The following is a 24,769-nucleotide window of genomic DNA, read 5'->3' on the forward strand; positions in this document are numbered from 1 at the left end:
CATTAGGTAATTTGTCACCTCACCTGGAGAGTGCTGGTCCATCCTGGAAGGGGTCCTGTGGGTGTGAGCAATTCTCTCGTCGTCTGGAAAGGAGCCGAGGGCGTCTGCCTTTCCCTCCCTGCCCAGCTCTTCCAAAGCCTGTCCTTCTCTGATGTCCTGGGAGCACTTCCTTTCCTCTGCCCTGAGAGTGCTGGCAGTGCCGTGCTAACTCGCAACTTGGATTTTTAGCAAACTGCAGACTGATATGAAGACCACGAACTTGGAAGAGATGAGGATTGCCATGGAGACGTACTACGAGGAGGTGGGTGCCCTCCTGCCCAGAGTGGGGCGCAGGGTCAGAGAGGGTCTGGGTGATCACCCGGTGGCACTGTGGGGACCCTGCTCTCTTAACTTGAATGTGAACCACGACGCCTAGCACTTGCCTCCAGCCGCGGGGGCAGAAATCGGGCACCTGACAGCAGCTCTTTCAGAGGAAGGTCATCCCTGTGCTTGTTTTGTCTTTTGACGCATTTTAATTTTGTATTTGCAGATTCATCGTCTCCAGACTCTCTTGGCGAGCTCTGAAGTGACAGGAAGGAAGTACGATAATCTGGGTGCTCGTGTTTGTCCTTGTGTTAAGCTACTGTCCGAGTAGAGCAGTCGCTCCGGGGAAGCTGCACGCGCTGCCCCCAACTTGGGAGCAGTGCCAGCACAGTCCGCGTTCTCAGGGGTCAGAGTTGATGTGTTTCTGTGTGCAATGGTCACAGAATTGGCGCGTGCTGACGGCCAGCAGTCGTCATTTGTGGTACTGGACAGCATCTGGCTCAGAACTGGAAAGCATTGGTTTTCCAAACAGGTCTTCCTGTTAGGAGGACGTCTAATACCAAGTACAAGTTCATCTTGCCAATGACCTTATTAGGAGAGACACTCCAGTCTGCTTCCCTCGGGTTCCCCTTCTCCCTGCCCCATATGCCGTAAGGCTCTAGCAAACAGTGGGAGGAATGGCCCCAGTCACACTCGTCTTGTCGCTGCCTCTGTAGTAAATTGTGAGCATTTGTCGAGCACTTATGTGCCGGCATGGCCTCCCCGTTTTCCCTTACTCCCTAGCAGTTTAAAACGGGTTGGCACACTCTTCTGGAAAGGCACAAATAGCACTCCCAGTCGGTCCTCACTGTTGGCAGCAGGGTCCTGCAGTCTGCATGGACACAGCTGTCGGGTGTCAGCCCGTGCTCTGGGGGTGCAGAGGCAGGGTCCCGACAGCCTGTGGTCACGCTTCCATCAGCCGGCCAACACAGAACCCGTGCTTAGGTGTGCTTCTGTTTAGAGATGCCTCCCGGTGGGTCCTGTGGACTCGCTGACATTGAGCTCACGGCTCTCGCTGAGTCCCGCCTGGCGGAGGGAATCTGACATGCATCTCCTCCCCCCTGAGCACCGGCAGCTCTCCGGCACTGCGCCGAGGCGGCCATTTCAGGCAGCAGACTCAGGGACAAAACGTGAAGAACACAGGCCAAGGAGCCCGCCAAAATGACCCTCAGTGACAGTATGAGAACTGAAGCAGGAAGGCATGGCAGTGGCTCGTTCATCCTGAGCTGGGAACGTGCCCATCGGGTGACTCTTAAGTTTTCGCCCGCTGCCCGTGACTGTGAGTGAACATGACAGTAGTGCCACTGTGTGTGTGGGGGGGTTACCCACAGACTGTAGCAAGTAGGCCCGTGTGCAAACACAGAATCTGAATAATGAGGAGCAACTGCGTTTTAGACTCTGGGATAAGAGGGAAAATCAAAGCTCTTACGCAGGTGCTTGTGGAACAAGAGGAAACTCTTCAGATTACTAATCATTGAATATGAACGGAACTCTGTTTGGGAGGATAGCAGTTTGCTGACGTGGGTCAGGTCAGTGTCCCTGTGTGACTTTCAGGAACTCACCTGCAAACAGTCCTGGCCACATGCCGCCTTCATGCACACCGTTTATGAAATCCGTTCCAAAACCCAAACCTTAGCCGTTTGGTTTTCTGGTTCCTAGGCCTCCCGTGGAGAAGAAAAGCGGCCTTAAAAGGCAGAAAAAAATGAGCAGTGCCCTCCTGAGCTTGTCCCGGAGCGTTCAGGAGCTCACGGAGGAGAACCGGACTCTGAAGGAGGATCTGGACCGTGTGCTGAGCAACTCGCCCCCCGTCGCCAGGACAAAGGGTACCTCCCAGAGCCACCTCAGGAGGGGGACACGAGGGGACAGGCCTGCTTCTCTGGGAGGACGCGGGCCCTCCCGCGCTCCCCGCCACCAAGGCCGACATCATTGGCCACAGACGTGTACCCCTGAGCCCCACTGCACTAAAATGTGCAGAAGCTAATGAGCAGCTGCTGGGTGCTGAAAGAGTGGTGAGCAAAAGCACGCGGACGTCCCTCGTGGAGGTGACATGTGTCAGGGAGGGAGAGAGAAGCCAACAGGTCAGGTACTGGCCAGGTGCTGATAGTGCTAGGGAGCAAAATAAAAGAGGAAGGTGGCAGGGTGGGGGCAGGGAGTGCACCTGTGAGTAGGGTCGTCAGGGAGGGCGCCACTGAGACAGTGACAGCTGAGCACTGGCCTGAGAGGAGGGACAGCCACGCTGGTGCCCGGAGGGAGGGCACGAAGGCCCCGCATGAGCCTGGTGTGTTTGGGGACCAGCTGGCAGCAGTGTGCCCAGCATGGAAGCAGTGGGGGTGGTGGGGACAGAGCAGTCCTGGGCCAGATGGGGTACAGGGACTTGAGGCACTCCGAGGCTCCCGGCTGCTGAGCAGAGGTGGGAAGTGTCGCACTGGTTTCTCCAGGAGCCCCTGCTGTGCTGAGTGGACTGTGGTAGAAAAGGGGACTGGAGGACGAAAGCTTCTGCAGTGTCCTCGGAGAGGCTGCTGGTGGCCTGGACTGGGTGGCACCGCAGTGGAGAGAGGTGGCCAGATTCGGGACAGGTGCTGGGGGTGGGGCGTAGCCTCTGAGGGGAGCGGAGGAGTCAGGTTCCAAGGCTTTTATCTGAGTACCTGAAAGGGCAGAGGTGCCCTCATCCTGAGGTGGGGAGACAGAAAGAGGAGCAGGTTTAGGGGAGGGGACTTTGTGATGGACATGTTGGGGGAGGGGACTGTGATGCACATGCGAGTGACAGGCATCCTGAGAGCGGGTGCAGGGCAAGGGCATGCTGCTGGGTCCTGGGATGATGAAGACAGGAAATTGAGCTTTGCAGTTGGGAGAGTGAGACACTGGTGACCTTGAGAAGAACCATGTGAATGGACTGCAGGGGCCAGAGGCTGACAAGGGTAGAACAGGAAAGAATGTCACACGGAGGCCTTAGGAGACATTCGTGTCACTGACTCCACAGTGGGAGAGAACAGACTTGCTGTTGAGAAGCCCTTTAGAGCACAAGAACCTTCCAGGTGTGGGTCTTCGGGCTTTGCTGGTGGTATCACAGTGATGCCAGCCTGGGGAAGGGGAACTATCAGGCCACTTGGGATGGGGCTCCGGCTGAAGTGGCCCGTCACCATGGTGGCATGAAGTGTGTCTTCATGAGAACACTTTGCTTCCTCTAGGTTACACGGAGTGGAGTAAGCCGCGGCTGCTGAGACGGATCGCAGAGCTGGAGAAGGTGAGGGGCGCGCCTCTTAGCATCACCCGCCCTGTTCAGGACCCACCTGTGCCTGATGAGTAGCTGGGCATCTGTTGGGGGTGGGGGAGGGAGACGGGGGCTTTAATCACAGGACTTAGGGCTGAATGAGGTGTCATTGACTGTGGGGGTGATGCTATCTGCAGACCGCGCACAGTGCAGGCTAAAGGGCGGACAAGGCCCGAGCGTCACGCGTGCCTGCCCCCCAGTTACAGCCGGCGGGGACGGGGAGCAGGTGATCCCAGGGCCTTTCAGAAACCCATCCTCGCTTCCTAGATTGTTCTCACCAATGCATGTTATTTGAGTTCACAGAAAACTCTGTTCATCCAAATGTTGCCAACCAGAAAATTTGGGAGATTAACATTTCTTCATATCCCCCATGTGAATTTGCAAACTAGTCGTGAATCTGATTCTACTGACAGTTGCCAGAGTGTCAGTACCTTTTGAGTAGCTGGTAAGATACTCAGAGCTGTCGCATTGTAAACCTAGAGCTGAGTAAACCTAGAGGAGAACATTTTTAAAAAAAGAATTTTACATATTTACCAGCAGAAAACTTAATACGTTTTTATAAATTGCAGGTAGTGTAAAAATCAAAGGTGTCAGGGAAGAAAGGCCCCTAGAGGAGGTGCAGAGGCCCAGTGGGTCTGAGCTTTTCTAGGCTGACGATGCTGACATCAGCGGGGCTCTCTAGAAATGTCTAACAGATGCCTGTGTTGCCTGCAGAAGATAAGCTCAATGGAAAGGCCCCGATCACACGCTTCAGAAGTGGACAGGTCAGACCCCCTGGGTCACTCTGCTTCCAGCTGCGCGGTGCACAGGCAGCCACGATCCGAGTGCCACGAGGACAGCGAGCGTCTCCGGGGTGCGGTGAGGAGCCCGAAAGGCGAGCAGAAGGCCCTGCAGGTGCAGCTGCAGGAAAGAGAGTACGTGGTCCGTGTGCAGCGGCACCTCCTGGGCCCCGGAGGAGGCCTTGCTGCCTGTGGAAAGGTGTTCCTACTCGGCTTACCCCGTTCTTGTCAATTTGGGGGAAATGCTCCGCTCATGGCAGTAATTGCACAAATACTTTTTATATGGTTCTAAAATGTATATTTCAGTGGTAAAATAAAGGCCGCTTTAGTGGTAAAAAGAAGACATTAAATGGCCATATTATATCATTAAAGGAAGGGGCCTTTAAATCTCTGTACTGAATTCTAGAGGGATTTCCAAATTTTTTTAGAGAAGAATTGACTTTCATTAATTTGTGTAAAATAGACTCTCAGTTAGATCTTATGCAGAGTGGTTTAAAGATTCAGTAATATGTTTATGGCATCAAATCTGTATATCAAATAAGATATAAATGCTGTAAAATTTTCAGCGTGACCCTAAGAGTTTGAAAGGCAAAGCCTCAAGAGTTTGCTTATTTTCTGTTCTCTAGAGTCTTGATCTGTAGCCCACCTAAAATGCACCCATCTCCTCCTCCTCCCTGTTTGCTTGGGGCTTCTCTAGTCATGGTTGTGTTGATTGTAAGCAAAACCCATGGTCTTCTGAGATGTTTATCGCTCAGACCCTGCTACTCAGAGTGTGGCCTGGGAAGATTACACCTCAGCACCACCTGGGAGCCGGTGAGAGATGCAGCACCTCAGCTGCCCTAGATCTCTAGAATTCAGCTTTGTTTTTAATGAGACCACCCTGGTGATGTGTGCACATTTAGGCCTGAGAAGGACTGACTGCTGACTCGTGACCTGTTACAGCAGAAGGCCAAGGCCTTCGCATGTGCCTGTTCTCTCACCTACAGTCGAAGTCTAATAGTGCGTCTACATGCGTTGATAGGTCCTTTGTAAAAGTTAGTAGTAGTTCATGAAAAGTTTTAAAAACTAGGCTAGCCATTTTGAAAGGTGAGTCACGTCTGTGATGATGTCTTAAGCTGTCGCACAGCCTAATAATAGCTCCACTTATTAAGTCCTTACTGTGTGCCCTGCTCTGCTAACCACTCAAGGAGTGTGAGCTCATGCATGTGGAGAGTCACGTGACAGGAAGCAGTGGAACCGAGCTTCAGACACAGGTCTTGTTTCAGAGCCACATTCTTAGCCACATGTCACCTGTGGGACACAGGAAAGCCCATCTGGAAGCAGTTCAGTTGGAGGTGCCTGGGAGGCCCCTTGTCCTCCAGGCCTCAGCTCAGGCAGCACCAGTCTAGTCCATGGGGGTCCTTCGAGCACTCAGCTGGGACTCGGATTAGGTACCTTGCTGTGTGACCGCTGGGTGAGGCCGTGAGAACAGGGACCTCCCCCAGTCTGCTTTCACGTGCCACTGTGTCCCCTGCACCTCATGGTGGCTGGCACACAGCAGGTGCTCAGTAACAGATGCCTCAGGGCTCCAGTCTGTTCCTGGCTCTTCCTTTCTCCTTCTGCCCCTGTCCTCCGTCCACCGTCCATTGTCCGTCCACTGTGAGGGAGTGGGACTGCGTTATTTGTCCTGAGATCGCTTCCTGCTCTGTGATGCTCATTGTAGCTGGTCCTCTGTGTTAATGAACACTAATGTGTCTGCTTCTGTGTTCAGTCTGGAAGTGAAGCAGCTGCTCCAAGCAAAGGCTGACTTGCAGAAGGAGCTGGAAGATGTGAAGGAAGGTGAGAAGGCGAGAAGAGAAAGAGAGGAGGCTTTGAGGTACGTGAACCAAGGGGCAGAGTTTGCAGAGGGAATGCACGCAATTCCAGCGCCTCCTGCCCTCCCCCACCTGTTCTCAGCACAGTGTCAGGACCGGCTTCTGAAAAACGCCCTTCTGGTTCAGTCGTTCCTCTTCCAGAAACTTCCAGTGGTTTTCTTTCCTTCAGAATAAAACCCCAAATTCTGAGGAAAAGCCGTGCATAATTAGGCCATTGGTAGAAAGGTGGTCTCATGGCAGCTGCCGTGCCTGTACCACCACCCCCGCTGTGCCCGCTGCTGGGTCTCCACTGGCCGAGACTCCACCCAGGTGTGTGACAACGTGGATGGACCCCAAGGGCATTAACGCTAAGTGAAATAAGTCAGACAGAGAGAGACAAATGCCACATGGTTTCACGTATATGTGGAACCTAAAGAACAAAATAAACGAATAAACAAAGACTCATAGATACAAGAACAAACTGATGGTTGCCAGAGGGGGACTAGGTGAAAAATGGGAGGGGATTAAGAAGCACAAATTGGCAGTTACAAAATAGTGATGGGGATATAAATTACAGCATAGAGAATGTAGTCAATGATATGGTAATAACTGTATACGGTGCCAGGTGGGTACTAGACTAGTCAGGGGATCACTTCTTAAATTATATAAATGTCTAACCACTATGCTGTACACCTGAAACTAATATAAAATCATATTGAATGTCAACTGTAACTGAAAAAAATAATGAAATTAAAAAACTATATTAGCCAAAAAAGAACTCAGCCCGGGTGTCAGTGACCTCCTTGGGACAATTGCCTGCCACACACCTTCATAATATCATTGTCCACAACAGTCAAAAAGTGGAAACAGCCCAGATGTCCATGAGCTGGTGACCAGATAAGGAAGTGAGGTGTATGCACACGAGGCAGGGAAAAGGGGGGGCACTGAGAGGTGCTGCAGCGCGGAGGAGCCTCACGTTACGCAGACTGAGAGCCGCAGGCAGGAAAGGCCGCATCGTGTGATTCCGAAATGTCCAGACCAGGCAAATTCAGAGACAGAAAGTACACGAGTGGTTGCCCGGGGCTGGGGGCGGGCCACGGGAGGGCTTACAGGTGGGGAGCTGCTTTCAGGTGACAGAAGTGTCCTCCAGTTAGGTGGTGCATCTGATGGTGCATAACTGTGAATACACTGAAACCCACTTAATTGTGCACTTCAAAATAGTGAGTTTTATGTTCTGTGAACTTTATAGCAATAAAAAAAAATCCCCCCAAAAGTAGATAGACATCTGAACAGAAATATGTGGCACTCAGAATAATTGGTAAGACACAGATTACTGAAATGAATCAAAAACTTTGTTTTCAGGAGAAATGCGACTAGAATTTGTCAGAAGGCTACAAAGCAGAAAGGGCAGGTGAACAGTGAAGAATTATTTTTACTTTGCCTTTAAAACCTATAGTGAGGATATCAGTTATATTTCCTTCCTTTCTCATTTTATTATAAAACCCCAATGACCTGCCTGTCGTTGTTTGTGTAGTCAGTATTTTTTCAGTTTTTACCACGTGCCCCAAAACCCTCATCCCGTCCAGCCAAGGAGATAGACAGTAGATGCGCCATCCCATGGTGCAGTGGGGTGGCGGCCGGGCCCCCATGTCTCTGGGAGAAGCGTCCTTCCCAGCTCTGCAGGCTGCCGTCCCCGCTGTGACACACAGACATCTCACTCAGCGCAATGACAAGTGTGCTGTCATCTTTTCCCTTTCCACTTTAGAGAGGAAATTCAAACCCTTACCAAGAAGTTTCAAGAACTAGAAGAAATTAAGAAAGAAGAGAAAAGTGACGTCATGGAAGTGACGCCTGAGGTATGATTCAGGCGTGCTTGGTCTCGGCTGGGATGTGAAGGTGCCGATGGGCCCCATCCCTAGACTTTTTCCTGACTCCAGCACCGACAGGCCAGTTTCCTTCTGTCGTCACAATTGATTTCTAGAAATTGTGTGTGTTGAATCCCAAAGTTCTGACCTGATTGTCAGTGTTGACTTCAGTGAATGGCAGGGTCCTTCTGCAGGACCTGCAGGCAGGTAAGAGGTGAATCTAGGCAGAGCATCCTCCCTGTCCCTGTTGCCTTGCTCCCCCCATTGTTGTGGACAAGAAGGTGGCCTTTGTGACCTTGAGGGGAGCCCTTTGGTCCCCACTGGCCCAGTGCTCCCTGCACTGGGCTATGGGCTCGATTGTGCCTTCTTGCTAATCCTTTTTTCCAAGTAACAGAATCTTGAGATGGCAGGTGTACTCTGATAGCTACTCACACCACAAATAACAGAGATGTTAGAATCCTGTGGCTGCAGTTTGCTCCCAGAGGAGCTGTCATGTACGTGTGGGACAGGTAAACCAGATGTGGTCCGGGGGTTTGCACAGCAGCCTCCTGGTGCCCCCTTTTCTGTGACCCTTTCTGCTTCCTGAGGTGTGACAAGTGCCTGGGGGCCCACCAGGATGGAGGGGCCTTGTCTGGCACACATTTAGCCAAGAAGTCCTGTTCAGAAAGTGACTTGCTGCTGCAGTAGCAAGTGTCCTGACAGACTGTCACTGGCCACCAGAAGGGAGGCTAACAGCCCGCAGGGTTGAGTGATCTGCTCACAGTTGAAAGTAAAAGTGGTTTGTTTTTTTAAATCTGAACTGGCTTCGGTCTTCCGAGGCTGGCTTATTTAGCTGGAGCCTTAGTTTTCAGGCGTCGTCTTTGAGCATATGACTCTACCTGTACTTCCGCGGTAGCACAAGGGAAAAAGGACAAGAGCTAAGTGAGGCCTTGGAGAGGCAGGTGAGCACGTCTCTAGTTACACGGCGAGACGGAGCACAGCACTACTACTTAGGCAGAAGAAAGGCGGCATCATGCGTGGCCCTGGAGCCTGAGGGTCGTGTGGCGGTGGCATGCAGTGAGGGCTGAGCAGGGGCTCTGTCTCTCCCCTCTGAAACAGCTTGTTCAGTAAAGCGCTTTCGTGTCACCCGTGTGGACGCGTTTCCGTGGTGCTTTCCTCAGTACTGTGGGTCATGTTCCCAGTCTGCAGAAGCCCTGTCCCAGTGTCCAGGGAATTCGCCATTCTGTGTGATGGTCACTTTGCAGGAGACCCCTGCTTACCTGGATGCCTCCACCGCCTGCCCCAGGTGGACACGCCTGGGCCAAGTGTGGCGCACACCTGCTGATGGCACGGGCATGTCGTTGGCAGAGCAGAGCTGCATGTCTTCTCTAGGCGACGTGGCGCTCGGGTGCATTGTCACATCCTTTTGTCCCAGCGGGGCACGCGCAGGCAGTGAAATGGCCGGGCCTGCCGACGTGTGACATGTCTGCTGCAGATAACCCTGAGCCCTGGAGGTCCCGCTTCAGTAAGGGCAGATATGTCTGCTGTTTTTAATGCTTTCCCCTCAAATTCACATATCCCTTAGGGAGAAAAAATAGTTTCCACATCCCACAGAATTGGCTATTGAAGACTCCACCCTCCCTTGGCCTGCTCAGGTTTCTGTGGACAAATGAAGAAAAACATGTTTGTCCTGTTATCTCGTCAGCACGTAGATGTGCGGACATAGGAGAGGTCGTCTAGCACTGACCTCGTCCTGTGCAGTCGCTGGACACAGACCCCGGCCTCGTCCCGTGTCCCATGTTGACTATCTCAAGCATCCGGCCCACGCTGCTGGCACCCCCTTTGTCTGGCAACTTCACCGCGGAGGCCGCTGCTCTCCCTAACACAGCAATTTGGGATTTGAACCTTCCCTGGCCCCTGCGAGGCGGAGCGGCCGTGCCAGTAGCCCCAGCAGAGCTCTCCTCAGGAGTGACATCCTCAGTCAGCCTCTGCGTTTGTCCTGACTAGGCTCAGGAGACTGGTGTGGTGTAAGAATTACACCATTTTGGCATCTTAGACAACCTGGAGACTTTGTGTCCCTATGAATGACAGGGACAAATGGCGGACCATTCAGAATGGGCCAAGGGAAGCCCTGCCAGCCCCTGGTGCAGGCCCTCATGACAGCCTTGCCCACCCTGCTGACCAGGCGCCAGATGGAGCCGACTACCACTACAGGCAGGGCATCTAGTCAGGGCATGTCACCCCGCCTTACGAAGGGTGGAACTGATGTCACCTCACTGACATGGAAGATGCCTGTGGCCTGCAGTCTGCTGGACACTAATCTCTCCCCCACACAGAGGTCACAGTGCCGGCCCCTTTTATGAGGAAAACACGTACCTGCAGGAAGTCTGCAGGTCACCCCAGTATGGCTGCGTCTGTGTGGTGGGACCATGAGCGCTTTCTACTTTCTCTTAGCGTTGTCTCAGTTTGTTATAATAAGCACGGATTCGTGCTGGGTCTTCCTGCTTGAAAGGATTCCCACTTGAAGAGGAAGGGGATGAGTTGGAAAGAGTCGCTGTTCTCCTAGGGAGCCGGCTGGCAGGCCTGGGGTGTGAGCAATGGATTGTAGGTGTAAATGGAGTGATGGACAGCTCTCAACAGTCGCTTCGAGGACTGTGTGTGTGTGCCCAAGTTTAAAATTCTTCCAGCTGTCTGCCAAGAGTAGCTTGAGTAAATGTTCCTCTATCTTCTAAGTCACTGATTTGACCTGTTTGCTCCCAGTGGCACAGGCCGCATGGCGACAGTCTCATCCCGCCTCAGTGGAGCAGAGGTCTGGAGGTGTCTTAGGACTGAGGGAAGGGCGAGGCCCTTTTCAGGGTAACAGAGGCTGTGTGGTGGGGAACATGGCGGGAAGTGACTGCCAGCACTCAGCAGAGACAGGTGACAATGCAGGTGTGCTCGGGGCATCGGCCGGTCGGTGGGCAAGCATCCTGGACTTGCAGTGGTTTTACGGTTCCGTGGGGCACACACTTTACCAGTCTCGGGCCTCTCTCCAAGCATGGGTCTCCACTGTGCTTGCTTTTTTGATGTGAGAAAAAGAGTCCAATATTTTTATTTGTATTGAGAGGTGTCCTTACAGATAATAGACGTGGACCCTTAAGTAATAGCGATCAGTGTTAATTTGGTGGTTACAGTAGCAATTTTTGCTTCTTTCTACCTTGAAACCAAGCTAGAAATCTTCTACCTTTAAACCCAGAAGTCCCACTTTTGTGTACAGCATTAGACTAAAATGACCAAAGAAAGGACTCCTGAAAAGCAGGTAATTCTTGCAATACACAGCTGTTACTGGGCAAGCTGCCTCTGAGGCCCCACGGGTGCTGTCACCTTCCCCTCGTCCCAGGAGAGAGTTCAGGGAGGTTACTGAAAACTGAGCTTATGCGTCGTTTCTCCAGACACTTCTGTCACCTGCCGTGCTGAGCAGTGTGGGCAGATTTTCCTTCTGAATTAAAAGTCAGTGTGATAAGCGTAGCCTGTATCGAGCCGACTGTTCCCCTGCCACCGTCCATGACACCATCGTCCTGCCCTACTGAGTCACCCTTTACCCTCCACTTTTCTGCAGCCCCAGGAGCAGCCCCGACCTTGCCATCCTGCCAACACTCCCTCTCAGCGGGCCTCTGAGCCGGATGAAGCCAGTGCCCCCTGCACCTGCTCAGAGGGGCGGAGACAGGCCGCAGCCAGGCTCCTGCAGGCGCGGTGGAAGGCGTACAGGCACCAGGTGAGGAGGGCTCCCGAGAGGCCAGCTGCTGGTCTGCACCTGCAGGGGCCGCAGCCACTCTGTCCTTCATCTTTTCATTTGGCCCACCCGTGTGGCATCCCTTTGACGTGTGGGCTCTGAGGTCGGTGCAGTTGACATGCAGGAAAATGTAGGAGGGACAGAATAGACGGGGCAGAAAATGAGGTGACATGGGCTGAGGGGAGAGAGAGACACCCGCAGCAGGAACCACAGTGGGGGTGCTGAGTCCTGGGAAGAAAGGTGAGGCTCATCTTCAGTGTCCTGGGAGGGGGCAGGGTTCCATTTGCCGGGTGCAAAGGCAGTGCTGTCGGAAGCCTGGTCAGCTGACTCGTCTCTTGTCACACAGCGGCGGGCGCTTCCTTCCCATCCCTGGTGGCTGCAGGGGCAAGATTGAGAAATGGGCAGTATTACGGAAAATTCATCCTTGTGTTAATTCATAATCTGTCTCTGTATTTCAGAAAACAGAAGCTGTTCTGGATGAGGTGAGCAAGGTTTATTTTACCAACTTGAAAATACGTATTTTTACTCTGGAATGGAGTGTGGGGAGAGAGATCTCAGGAAACGGCATTGAGTCCTTGTTTTCATGAAATCAGATCAGACCCCAACATTAAGTTCAAAATACATAAGTGATATTAACATCAAATAAATATTTAAATCACTTCACACCTTCACAATCATTCATTCATCCTTTCAACACGTTTATTGAGCATCACTTGTGTCAACAACCCGCCGGGCCCTCAGGACACAGACATGAAGACACACAGGTAAACAGGTAAGGACAGCTCAGCTGGAAGGAGTGGCTTAGGGCTGCACACACCGCGCTGGGGGCTGCCGGTCGGTCGTGCTTGTCCTGTCTGCGGAGGCCGGGAAGTCCCTGCCACGGTGGCGTTGGAGCTGGGCCTTAGAATGAGGAGCAGCCCACGGGACTGAGAAATGAGAGGAAACGCAGAAGACTTCCGCACTGACCCCTGGGTGCGCGAAAGACAGGCTTGTTTAGGAAAAGGGGAGCCGGTCTGTGCAACAGGAGCATGAGGGAGCCCCTCAGTGGCCGTGGAAGTTAGAGCGGATGCAGGATTTGCCAAAGATGACAATGAACTGCTGGCTTGGGGACAGTGCAGATCTGAGCCACATGGACTCCTGCAGTAACCTCCTCAAGCGTCCCCTTGCTTCCGCTTTTGCCCTCCTGCAGCTTGTCCCCATGCAGCCGCAAGGGCGACGCTTTTAATGTTAAATGACCCCACTGGGCAATGACTTCCTCTCGCACTTGGAACAGAACCCAAAGCTGCTCCCTGAGGACCCTGCACACCGTGCTTCTGGCCCGCCCAGCCCTGCTCTGCCTTGGAGGTGGCCCTGGCGTTCGTGCAAACATCAGGCATATCCCTGCCCCAGGCCCTTTGCACTTGCTGCTCCCCGGCCTAGAAGACTCTTGCTCCCTCGCTTTATTCCGGCCTCCACTGGGTCATCACACGCGCACACACACACTCTCTCTCTCTCTCTCTCTCTCTCTCTCTCTCTCTCTCTGAGCAGGTCATCACACACACACACACACACACACACACAGTCTCTGAGCATCCACCACCCGTCGCTCCCCAGCCCCTGCCCTACTTTATATTTCTTCAGAGCATGTATCCCTACCTGATGTTTCACTTTTTTTTAATTGCTTGTCTCTCCTATGAAAATGTAAGTGCCATGGAGGCTGGGACCGTGTCTTCTTGCCGCTACGTCCCTAGCTACCAGAATGGTGCCTAGCATTTCATAAGTGTTTTTGAACGAGTGAGTGAATGAAAGAATTCGGGCCTCCTCAGAGCACTGTATAGCATGGTCATAACCCAGGTGGCCAGTACTGCTGTCTGCCACATGCTGCATTTTCTCCTCCGGTGTCCCCCCCTGAGCCTCAGTTTCCTTATCTCTGAGGTCAGGTTGATGGTAAGACCTGCAGGCAGGGCTGTCGGGAGTGCCCAGTTGACAGCATGAGCCTGTGTGTGGCCTGAAGGAGGACGGTACCCTGTGTCGTGCTGCCGCTGGTACCGTGTCAGCTGCTGCAGTCGCCCTACTGTCTGTTGTGCAGGCGTGGACCTCCTGGGTCAGTGCCAATACTCAGTGCGTTAGTGGGTTCTTTTGTCCTTAATAATGGGTGTGTTGTTGCTTCCTTCATTGTACTTTTCTCTGAATCTCGTGTTTATGTCATTTCCTCTGCCTTCATGTCGTGTTCCTTCGAGAACACAGAGGGTTTCCTGTGACTGGAATTTGGGGGCATCTAGACCTCTGAGAAAATGCGTGTCCCCTCAGGACCTGGTGTGCCTGTGTGTTGTTCTCCTGAAGCATTACGACAGCTCAGGTCCTTTGTCCAGCTGTGATTTTCTCAACCATGGCTAGAGGCAGGGTCATTCAAACAGAAGTGCTGCCCTGAAACCCAGAGCATTGATTTTTGGAGCCATGTGTAGTTCTTAAGAAAATCACTTAAGATGAAGGTCAAAGGATGAGTAAGTCCTGTGTGACAGTCTGAGGCCACGCACTACCCTGCCTGACTTTAGAAGACGTGTGTGAAATAGAAGAGACTCTCCCAATACGAAGACCTAAGTATGTGTAAAACAGGGACTAATGTTAGCAGTTGAACCCAATGGCATTTAACACGTGATTCCTCTGTGTTCCAAGACTCAGTTTACCGGGCTTCTGTGCCTTCCCTCCCTGGAGGACTGGCATGTTTCTCGCTGCCGGAGGGTCTGCGTGAGTGAGAGGTTCTTTAGTTCTCTGTGGTCGTGCGGTAGTAAGGGAAGTCATTTTCTCTGCTGCCAGAGCTTTTCCCTCTGGAATCTCCCCTAATCTGTACCTGCCTGCCGCCTTCCTGGGAAATTAACATCCGTTTCTCTCTCTCCTCTTTCCCTACCAGGCGGCTACTGTGCTGCAGGCAGCTTTCAGGGGACACCGAGCGCGGGTGAAGCTATTATCAAGCAAGGTGTGTGGTTCAGAATCTGCCAGCGTGCCCAGCCTCCCCAGCCAGGTAACCCTCCAGCAGGGCGGGACCCAGCACAAGTCCTCACAGTTGCCCCAATTTCTCCTTCTCGGTCTTCGTCTTCACGCCTGCCCTGTGGGTGTGCCCACTACCCTTCCCACTTGTGGCACCTTCAGGTCACAAAGCAGTGTGTTGGTGCACGGCCTGGGTAGACTTAACCTCAGGGGCCTGCTTGCTTTACGGTGCCAGGATATCAAGTAGCATGTCCATCTTGCAATTAAGATGTAAAGTTCAAAATAAAGATATGAGCTTTCTCTGTCAGCCCCCCTCCTCTGTGCAAACCACAAGACGGTCATTTGAAGACTCTAGAGTCTAAGAATTAAGAACATACAATCAGGAAAATGCTGACTAAGTAGTTAGTAATGAGATGAGCCACCTGAAACGGAACTATGCCCTTACCTGGCTGCCTGAGGGCCAGGTGACGGCCATGCCCCAGTGGAGAGTGGGCAGGGCTTCTCAAACGGCTCTCCTCCTCTGTCGTTCAGCTGCAGAGCTGCCCCTCACCCTGCCCCCTGAGCCCCGTAGTCCAGGCCGAGGGCGACCCAGGGCAAGAGGAGGCCATTACCATCATCCAGGCCATCTTCCGGGCACACCTGGCACACATCAGGCACAGGTAAGCTGACTGACAGGCCCACCTGTGTCCTGTGTCGGAGATGCCGGTGCAGACGGCACCCAGGTGCAGGGTGTGGGAGCCGGGACCTCGGTGTGTCAGCAGAGCAGGCTGTACCTTGTGAGAACCCAGTGCCCTGGGGTGTGGTGGGCCACAAGCTCTTACCCTATGGGAGGGAGCAAGAAGGGCTGGATGCTGTGTGGTCCTCAGACCATCACTTTGTAGACGGCAGTCAGCTTGTCCTCGCACACACACAGCCCCTTTCTAAATAGATGTGTGACGTGGTCCCAGTGCTCAGGCGGCGTGACCAGCAGCCCTCGACAGTGACACGCTCGCTCCTGCTAGGTCTGCTGGGTTAGTCAGGGTTCTCCGGGCTGCAAACACTTGGAACCCATTTCAGTCAACTCAGGCCAAGGGTGGGATTTACAGTGAGGCCTAGAGACCGTGTCAGGCGTGAGGGCAGGGCTACTGTGAGCCTGCAGTGGACAGAGACAGCGTCTGCTGCCCTAGGAGGCTCTGGCTCCCCTCCCGGCCCCCGCGGGTGTCGCTCTGCACGCCAGCCTCTGCCCCTCTCTTGCCTCCACAGACTTCTGTTTCTCAGCCTACATGGCAGACAGTGGCAGCCACCGTGGCTGTTAGGTCTAGCTTCTCCCTGCAGAAGCACAGCAAGCCCAAGTCAGAACCACAGGGTCCTGGTTCCATAGGCCGTGGTCAGGGGTCCATCCCTGGGGCAGTCAGCCAGGGCCAGGAGGTGGAGAGCTGCACGTGGCTGTGAGCACTTCTGCTGGGACAGGGTGGCCGAGGGACAACGGGGGGTGGGGAGGCATCTGAGGCCTGACTTGGGCAAGTGCCCCGAGGAGATTGATAGGCCATGCCTGAGGCCCCGGGCTCAGCTGGTCACTCCACCTGGGCCACTGCCCCAGGAGACCTGGGAGCCCAGTTGTCAGTCTCAGGGCTTTCGAGCGGGATCACTAGAGTCACTCTCTTCCCCAGGGCTACCGGGCAAAGAACCCCCAGTGCGGCTCCTGCTAGGAGGAGGTCTGCTCCAGCCGCACGCAGCGAGCCCTCCTCGCCACCCCTCCCTGCAGCTTCTGGTAATTTCATTTCATTTTGGATTTTAGTGTGAGGGGCAGCTGGCCCTCTGAGGTTTAAGCCAAACGAGCTGCCACCATCCCGGAAGCATGGGACGTGTGAGCGCATGTGAGGGGCTGGTACCAACTGTGGCCACCTGCAAACTAAGTAATGCCTTCAGCGGGAGACACCTCGACTCAGCCTCCCTGTGACAGCTTTGTCCCTCATCCTTTGGGTTGTAGGGAAACAGAAGGTGCGTCAAGAGACTCCCTGGAGCTCGCAGGCTGGAGACAATTACGGTGTCAGTGACATTAGTGTAACCCCACAGTCACCTACAGGCCACACATTGGACCTTCATGGCTTCTGTGTCTTGACTTTATTCTCAGCTCCTATTGGCGTAGGTGGTTCCCTTCCCTGGGCCAATATTTTCCCTGCTGGCTAGTTTTTTAAGCAAAACTTTGCCCGTATTCCTTTTCTGCTTTATTAAGGTCCAAAAGCAGTCGGTGGAGAAACTGGCATGACCGGGGCTGCACCGGTCGTGGTCCCAGCCTCTGCCGACTCCTGACCAGCTTGGCCTTAGCGCCTCACCTGGGAGGCAGAGACCTGGGGAGTCAGCTTGGGGGTTGCTTTCAGTCCCCAAAGCTATGATTCTGTGACTGTCCTTCAGATCCTTTGCTCCTTGTACTGAGGAGACCACGTGGCTGCTGGCTTGGCTAGTTATTACTATAGTACTGAAGATGACCGTGTGGCCTTGTGGTCTCGTTTGTGAATGTGCCGTGCAGGCTGCTGGTGTCACAAGACTTGTGTGGAGTTTCCTGCGAAAGGCTTTTCTGTACTGAGTTCTTAGGTCGCAAAGATGGAACCAGAGCAGGTCGAGGCAGGTAGGGAGCCGAGCATCAGATCAAGGAAAATCTCCAAAAGGAAGCAGGCTGTTTGGGGGTTTTTGAGCTGTATTTGACAATATAACATTATATTAGTTTCAGGTGTACAACATAATGATTCGACGTTTGTATATATTGTTTAATGATCACCTGGAAGCAGGTTTTTTGAACCAAAAAATGCTAGGGTAGCAAAGTGAGGGGATGTGACAGGCCCTGTCCGTCGGTAACACCGCCTCTGTAGGCCGCCTGCTTCAAGTTTGCATGTCGTTTCAGATACTGAAGACAGTGAAGTGAGCAGTGAGGACACGGTGGAGGGACCAGCTCCTGAGGACGAGGACGAAACCCCAAGGGGGTCCGGGGTGCCGGCAGCCCTGTGGCCCTGCCCTGGTGAGTGGGAGGCATGGGGGCCGTAGTGAGGGGTCACAGTGCAGGAAGGAGGGCGGCCGCTGGCCAGTGCCCTTGGCCTGGCGGGGTGATTCTGGGAGAACCTGCACACACTAAGGTTACGCCTCATCTTCCCTGGAGGTCACCATGGCGTTTTATCCACGTCGGTCACTTTTTCCAGCTCTGCCAGAGCTAGCAAGCTTTGAGCTTTGATAGTCTCTCCAGAACCTCCGTTTATAAAGCTCAGCTCTGGGACTCAAAGGAAAGATGTGCAAAGCCCCAAAGCCAGAGGGGCCCTGCTGGAACTTCCAGACTCCCCACAGGCTTTACATTCTTCTCTGAAAACCCATTCCCGTGCCCATCTCACCAGCTGCTACATTTGGCAGCCTTTCGATTCTTGGATCAGGGCTAATGTGTTCGTGATGCTGCCCTTCTCTCCTCTGGTTAAATGTGTAATTTTAAAGCTCAGCTTCGCCCTCGTCTGCAATCGCAGCCGCACAGCACGTTCCCTTGTGTTCACCCCCAGAAACGGGTGCATGTGAGAGTGCAAAGCAAGCCCTGGTTTGATCTGACCGTAAAATGTTTTCAAAGAAAAAAAAAAACGCTGAAGATAACCTTGAAAACTGATGTCTTTAATATCATAGAGTTGCACTTTAATATTAATTTTCTTGAAAGTTACAGAAAAAAAGCCAATGCAGTTATAGTACCTGCAGCACTGAGTAAATTTCCTTCCCTTTTTTATCTCACATCATTGGTTGGTTAGTTTTTTTCTTTTGTTTTATGAAACAGTAAGAGCCAGGCCCTTCTCCGGGGCTGCTAGTGGTGAGGACCCGTATCTCACATCCCTCGCCCCAGGTCCAAAGAGGCATGTGGGGTCACCCTTCCCCATGCAGTCTGTAGGTGGCATCTCATTCTAGTGTAGACTTGAGGATGGGAACAGGTTAGCTGTGCTGGGAGAAAGGAGCAGAAATGGTCCGAGTGGTGAAACAGCTTGAAAGCTCACAAGTGGCCATTGGTTGGGTCGTGCCTCCCCCACCTGGGGTGGGTGTGTTCTCACAAGGAAACTGGTGGCCACTGGCACAGAATTCAGCTGCCGCCAAGTGTGCCTAGCCCCCCGGGACCCTGCTATGAGGACGACTCAGAGAACTCCTACCGCAGACATGAGTCCCTTCAGAGCTGGCGAATCCTCACCTTTGGCAGGTGTTTTGCTTTTTGGAAATGGCCAAACTGTTCAGAGCTGAGCATGGAGACTGGAGAGGTAGGTGTGACTAAGAAGTAGTGAGAGAGATTTTGTGGCTGGTGTGAAGCCGCTTCTGAAGGTCTGTGCCTACTGCTCTGGGGTATGACCTTGGGCCTGCCTGCCAGGGAAGAGGTGAAGGGCACAGCATCCATAACAGGAAGCCCTGAAATTGGGCCCGGCCCTGGGCAGTTGGTGTGACCGCTCTCCTTCTCTCTGGTTCATTTCAGCCGAGTCCCCTCCCTCGGGACTGCAGCCCGTGGTGCCTCCACATGCGGAAGACGTCAACTCTGATGACTCTGATGAAGTTGTCATCGCTCCATCGCTGCCCGTGAAGAAAAATGCCCCCCCCAGCCTAGGTCGCTATGGGTGCGGTTCATGTGCTGATGGGCTGTCGGGGGAAGGTTAGGTTCAGAGGACAAAGCCCTCTCGGGAAGACAGAACACCTGAAATGGGAAAGCAGTTTGTCTTGTTAGGGAAAGAACACTGCCTGCTTGCCACCTCCGCATCTGCCCCCGGCTTCCTCGTCCATGCTGCTTGTTTGGTTAGGAGTCCTGGGTGCCTTCACCTTGTCTTTGGGGAGGAAGGGTGGTCGTATCGTCCCCTCATCTCCAGCTGCAGCTCACATGGTGGTTTCAGTGCCACACAGACATGTCTCCCGCAATTGGAGGGCAGCGAGGGAGCCCTGCCACGCCACATTATTACAGCAACTGACAGGCCACCTTGGCCTTGACCTGGAAGAAAATGGAGCCCTGGGGCCTGGCTGGTTTAATCTATTTGGTCTGTGAGCTGCCAAATCAGTTTTCTTACGCCCTTCTTTCCCCCACTAGACTGATTTGGCTGAATTCGTTGCTCACCCGTGCCTTGTGTCATCTACTGGGTCTGTCCCCAGGTGACCTGACCCATCCTGCTCTGGGTGCTGGGCTCAGAGCTAACGGTCCATAGGAGCCAGGCAACCCCGGACAGCACCCCAGCTGCTCCTCCCGCCCCTCATCGTCAGGCGGGCATTTCTGCGTCACTGTTCCCAGCCAGGAGCTCTGGGTGATGGGTCCTGGAGGGACACAGCGCCATCTGGGCGCCCCGCCTGGGCCTGAAGGGCAAGGCCTTGCTCAGGAGGGGGCTGGGGGCAAGCTGTATGTGGCATCCAGGTCCGGTTCGTGCACCAGGACCTGTAGGGACCAGGCTAGCGAGCAGAGCTGAGAAGGGCAAGAGGAACGCGTGGACCTGAGTTGTCCGAGAATGTGCCCCTGAGCATTGTGGATATTTTCCTGGGCCGTGACCCTGGGTCCGCTGCTGACCGATTAAAAGCAAACAGTCCTGAAGCTACCTCAGCAAATGACGTACCTCAAGCCCTGACTCCAGCCGATGTCCGGTGTGCCATGCCCTTTGCAGGGACAGCCTGCCCTGTGGCTCTGTGACCCTCATACACGGCATTTGTTCCCTGGAGAATGCCCAGTGCCAGGCGTGCTTGCAAGGCCCGGGGCTTGCCTGGGGTTCTAGGGGGCAGTGGTGCAGGGAAGGGCAGGAGTGGGGCATGGGCCTAGAGAGACCACCTTCCACTGTGCCTGCCAGACTGGTCCCATGCTGCACTCAGGCCTCCCAGGTGAGGCTGAGCTGGGGCATGGGGTCTGCCAGGGGCCCTGTGGGTGAGCCTGGGGGCAGAGCTTCAGGCGGTAGCAGGACTGACATCCCTGGGAAGGCTGAACCAGTGAAAGTGACCCAGGAGAAAGAGACCATGACCTCAGGCGTTAAGTGCCCCCAAGGCACAGGCCCTGTGCTCTGGGTGGAGAGGCTCGCGTGGTTCGCTCTGCCTTGATGTTCAGTACAGCTCCTGCACGTCACCTTGAACTTAACAGCAGCAAAGCTGTTTGTTTCGCAGCCATGTAGGTGGCCCAGCTCTGCGAGCACACCCTGTCTCCACCCCAAATACCCTAAACTAGCAGTACCGTGTAATCGGGGCCTGGCTGGGCTGTGGCGGGGTGCAGCGCCACACCTGTGGGCCAGCTCTGCTGGACTCGGCCCCTGGGAGGAAGGGCTCGCGAGCTGCCAGCTCCTGACAGGCTGGTGGGGCTTTGCCACCCACTCTTCCCTCCAGAGGAGGTGCTGTCCACGGGCTTCAGGGGCACTGCCCCCTCGAGCCCCACAGGAGGCCGATGTGTCCTGTCCATGGGGCCTTCATAGGATGCTGCTCCTTTCACCCAGGACAGGAGCAGACTTGTGTCACCTTTCTGAAGGCGTGCCAATCACATGTGAATCCAGGCAGTGCGGCGGCCCCGCCACCCTCGGACACAGACATGGGCCCAGGAGACCACAGGTCTCCCCAGACACGAGCAGGAAGAGGCTGCGGCAGATGTGAGGGTGGTCATGGGGCAGGCCAGGTGCAGCTGGTGCACAGGGAGCTGTCTGCAGGCATCTGTGGAGTGTGAGCCGGAGAGCTGGGAGATGTCCCCAGGGTGGGAGGAGGGGCGGGGCGCAGACAGAACAGCCCGTCCGCAGGGCCCCAGGCCTCCGATGGGCAGCGGGCTGAGGGGGACAAAGCAGGGCTTTGGTTTGCTGGCCCATGTGCGTGGTGAGGAGGGACTCACTACAGATAGGGCCCGGCCTCAGCGCTGGCTGTGCTTTCTGCTGAACGTCTGTTTTGTTGCCTGAGGAGGAAGTGAGGGCTGTGCTCTCAGCTGTCAGACCAGAAACCTTCACCCTGGCATTAGGAAAGGTAGGCCCACCTAGCTCAGCTCCACCGAGACGAGCGCAGAGCTTGGCCTCCTGGCTAAGAAATGAACACTCTGCAGAAAGCCCACAAGCCTGCAAGATCTGAATGAAGTGAGGTCCCATTAGAACCCACCTAAGCTCATTCAAAACCTCCTGCAGTTTTGGAAGCAGTGTCTGCTCTCCTGTGGCCCAGGGAGGACCGGGGAATTGGCACACACGCCTGCCCGGTCCCCGAGGGCTAAGAGCAGCCGATCACTGCCAGAAAAAGGGCGGCGTCTGGAAGTTGAACCCCGAAACCCCCAGGTGGTTCAGGAGAGGGAGGAGTGGTCCGCATTTAGAAGTGTTCTAACTGAACAGCATTCGTACATGAGCCTTCGGGGAGGGACAAGGTGTCCCCACTGCTCATCCCTGGCCTTTGTTATAAAAGAGCCCATAAACTCGTCACTTAGTCACTGCCAGCTGTGAGTCACTGTCACGCCGCGCACAGGTCAGTTCATCCGTTTTCCTGAACCCCGCTTTCCTGGGCTCCTGGCAGTTTGCTTCATGGTGGCTCAGGCCTCAGTTTGTAGCCAGCATCTAGTGACACCTCGTCCCTCAAATTTCTCTTCCTTTGTGTGAGTGAGGACTTGAGCATCAGGAAACAAAAATATGTGTGTGTTTTTTGGGGGAACATATTCCCCCAAATTCTATTTAATTTTCATGTAAGGAACAGGGGAGGAATAATTTACTTAGGAATCAAACACAGATGCCAGTGACAAAAAAAAAAAAAAGTTGATTTCTAGGAAATCTATTTTCTGCTCTATCCAGTATTTGCTATTATAGGAAAGTGCGTTTTCCAACATTTTGCATGGAATAAGGTGTGTCTGTGGCTTTGTTTGTACGTGGCTGCTTGCCTGCCCCTTAAGTTCTGGGTAGAATCTGTGACCTGTTTTTGGCTCCAGCATTTGCCTGAGCCCATCTTTGCAGCCTGATCACCGCGTGTCATGCTGGCAAGTGCTTCATTGGAAGACAAATACAGGGGGCTGTGGGGCCTTATGGAGTGTGACGCTGCAGAGGAGGGTGAATCAGACGCCTCAGCACAAGCCCAGCACAAGTTCTGTGAGGCTGGGGTCCAGGAGCAGAGACACAGTGCTTGGGGGGCGTCTCAGCCGGAGCTGGCTAGAGGAGAATCGGGTAAGGTCCAACCTTGGGCCTCCACTCAGCAAAACGAATGCCGGATGGAAGGTGTACGTAGCATGTAAATAGAGAAGTACGTGTCGGACACATCCATGCACACACATTTCTGCCACTGGTTTGCAGTGCTCTGGGAACTCGGTGTAAAAGCAGCACCCAGGGCCGGCCCGGTGGCTCAGGCGGTTAGAACTCCATGCTCCTAACTCTAAAGGCTGCCGGTTCGATTCCCACATGGGCCAGTTCAATTCCTCGAGTCCCACAAGGGATGGTGGGCTCCGCCCCCTGCAACTAAGATTGAACACGGCACCTTGAGCTGAGCTGCCTCCCGGATGGCTCAGTTGGTGGGAGCACATCCTCTCAACCACAAGATTGCCAGTTCGATTCCTTGAGTCCCGCAAGGGATGGTGGGCAGCGCCCCCTGCAACTAAGATTGAACACGGCACCTTGAGCTGAGCTGCCTCCCGGATGGCTCAGTTGGTGGGAGTACGTCCTCTCAACCACAAGGTTACCAGTTCAATTCCTCGACTCCTGCAAGGGATGGTGGGCAGCGCCCCCTGCAACTAAAATTGAACACAGCACCTTGAGCTGAGCTGCCGCTGAGCTCCCGGATGGCTCAGTTGGTTGGAATGCGTCCTCTCAACCACAAGGTTGCCGGCTCAACTCCCGCAAAGGATGGTGGGCTGTGCCCCCTGCAACTAGAAAACGGCAACTGGACCTGGAGCTGAGCTGCGCCCTCCACAACTAAGACTGAAAGAACAACTTGAAGCTGAACAGAACCCTCCACAACTAAGATTGAAAGGACAACAATTTGACTTGGAGAAAAGTCCTAGAAGAGCACACTGTTCCCCAATAAAGTCCTGTTCCCCTTCCCCAATTAAAAAAAAAAAAAAGCACCCAGCTTGGTCTGCAAAGAGCATGTCAGCCTCCTTAAAAACTGGTATCTGAGTTCCCCCCGGGGGGGGGGGGTAGTCAGAATCCGAATCCCTGGTTCCTTTTAGCACTGCTGTGGGGTTTAGAGCACGAGTAATGGGCACGAGCAGTAAGTCCACGGTTCCTGGCTTGGGTGCCAGCTAATGGCCTGTGGCCAGCATGTTCCATTAATATCCTGGGAGCCCAGCCTCCCAGAGTGAAGGCTCCATTAGAGGTGGCTGCCTGAGGGATCTGCGGGAAGTCTCCACGGTGCCGTGTCCTTTCTGAATAGGGTGAGGGGTGTCCCTGAGCTGTTTGCTAATTAAGCCCCAGAAAGCCTGGGATTCAAAGGACAGGGCCCGAGGTGTGCCAAGACCTCGGGCTGCCAGTCAGGGAGCCTGTGTGGTTGCTTTCTCCTCCCAGGCACCCAGGGAGGGCGGTGTGGCAGGGGCGTGTGTGCCCCAAGGCGCTGCTCCTGCTGACGCACACAAATTTTAAATTGCATATATATTTTATGTTTCCTGAGTTCACATCAGCGTCTATGTTGCCCCATTTTGAATCATCCAATGCATGTAACCTGACTTCCAGCTACTTTGTTTGCGAGTCATCAGTGATATAAAACTCCATCTAGGATATGCTGTCTTAGGAAGCGTGTCTTCCCAAGTACCGAGGACGGTACACGTCAGGTTCTGCTGGGGCCCGCCCTGGGTGTGTGTGTCCCGACTGTACAGTTAGCACTGCGGCATTTATACGTGGTTTTCCAAAGGCTGAGTCACAGTGACACCCAACGTGAGGTGAGTCTGAAACTCTAGTCCTGGAGAAAGGGCGAACGCAGTTCCGTTTTTCAGCTGATTCTGGCCCATAGTCTCCATCAGCATTGCTTCTGGCTTCCAGGCCTCTCTCCCAACTGTGGCTGTCACCTGAGAGCCGTGGTACGAGGCA

The 24,769-nt window shown here is 54.0% G+C and overlaps 1 protein-coding gene across 7 annotated transcripts in view; it reads left to right on the forward strand.

The window, feature by feature from the left end:
* IQCE (IQ motif containing E) overlaps positions 1-20,358 on the forward strand; it is a 36,476-nt gene extending 16,118 nt beyond the window's left edge. For 5 of the 7 annotated variants that reach the window (XM_074313990.1, XM_074313992.1, XM_074313993.1 and 2 more), the window contains 14 exons: positions 229-301; positions 530-579; positions 2,002-2,165; positions 3,531-3,586; positions 4,328-4,527; positions 6,143-6,247; positions 7,990-8,080; positions 11,667-11,822; positions 12,299-12,322; positions 14,731-14,841; positions 15,339-15,466; positions 16,457-16,557; positions 17,689-17,802; positions 19,267-20,358. In XM_074313990.1, coding sequence (XP_074170091.1) covers positions 229-301; positions 530-579; positions 2,002-2,165; positions 3,531-3,586; positions 4,328-4,527; positions 6,143-6,247; positions 7,990-8,080; positions 11,667-11,822; positions 12,299-12,322; positions 14,731-14,841; positions 15,339-15,466; positions 16,457-16,557; positions 17,689-17,802; positions 19,267-19,445 — 1,552 coding nt within the window. In that variant the 3' untranslated portion in view covers positions 19,446-20,358. The remainder of the gene's footprint in view (positions 1-228; positions 302-529; positions 580-2,001; positions 2,166-3,530; positions 3,587-4,327; positions 4,528-6,142; positions 6,248-7,989; positions 8,081-11,666; positions 11,823-12,298; positions 12,323-14,730; positions 14,842-15,338; positions 15,467-16,456; positions 16,558-17,688; positions 17,803-19,266) is intronic. The other 2 variants (XM_074313989.1, XR_012489932.1) reach the window with 2 other exon arrangements.
* Positions 20,359-24,769: the final 4,411 nt, after the last annotated feature.

This window comes from Rhinolophus sinicus, linkage group LG10 (genome assembly GCF_036562045.2).
Source record: "Rhinolophus sinicus isolate RSC01 linkage group LG10, ASM3656204v1, whole genome shotgun sequence".
In the NCBI taxonomy this organism is placed as follows: Eukaryota; Metazoa; Chordata; class Mammalia; order Chiroptera; family Rhinolophidae; genus Rhinolophus; species Rhinolophus sinicus.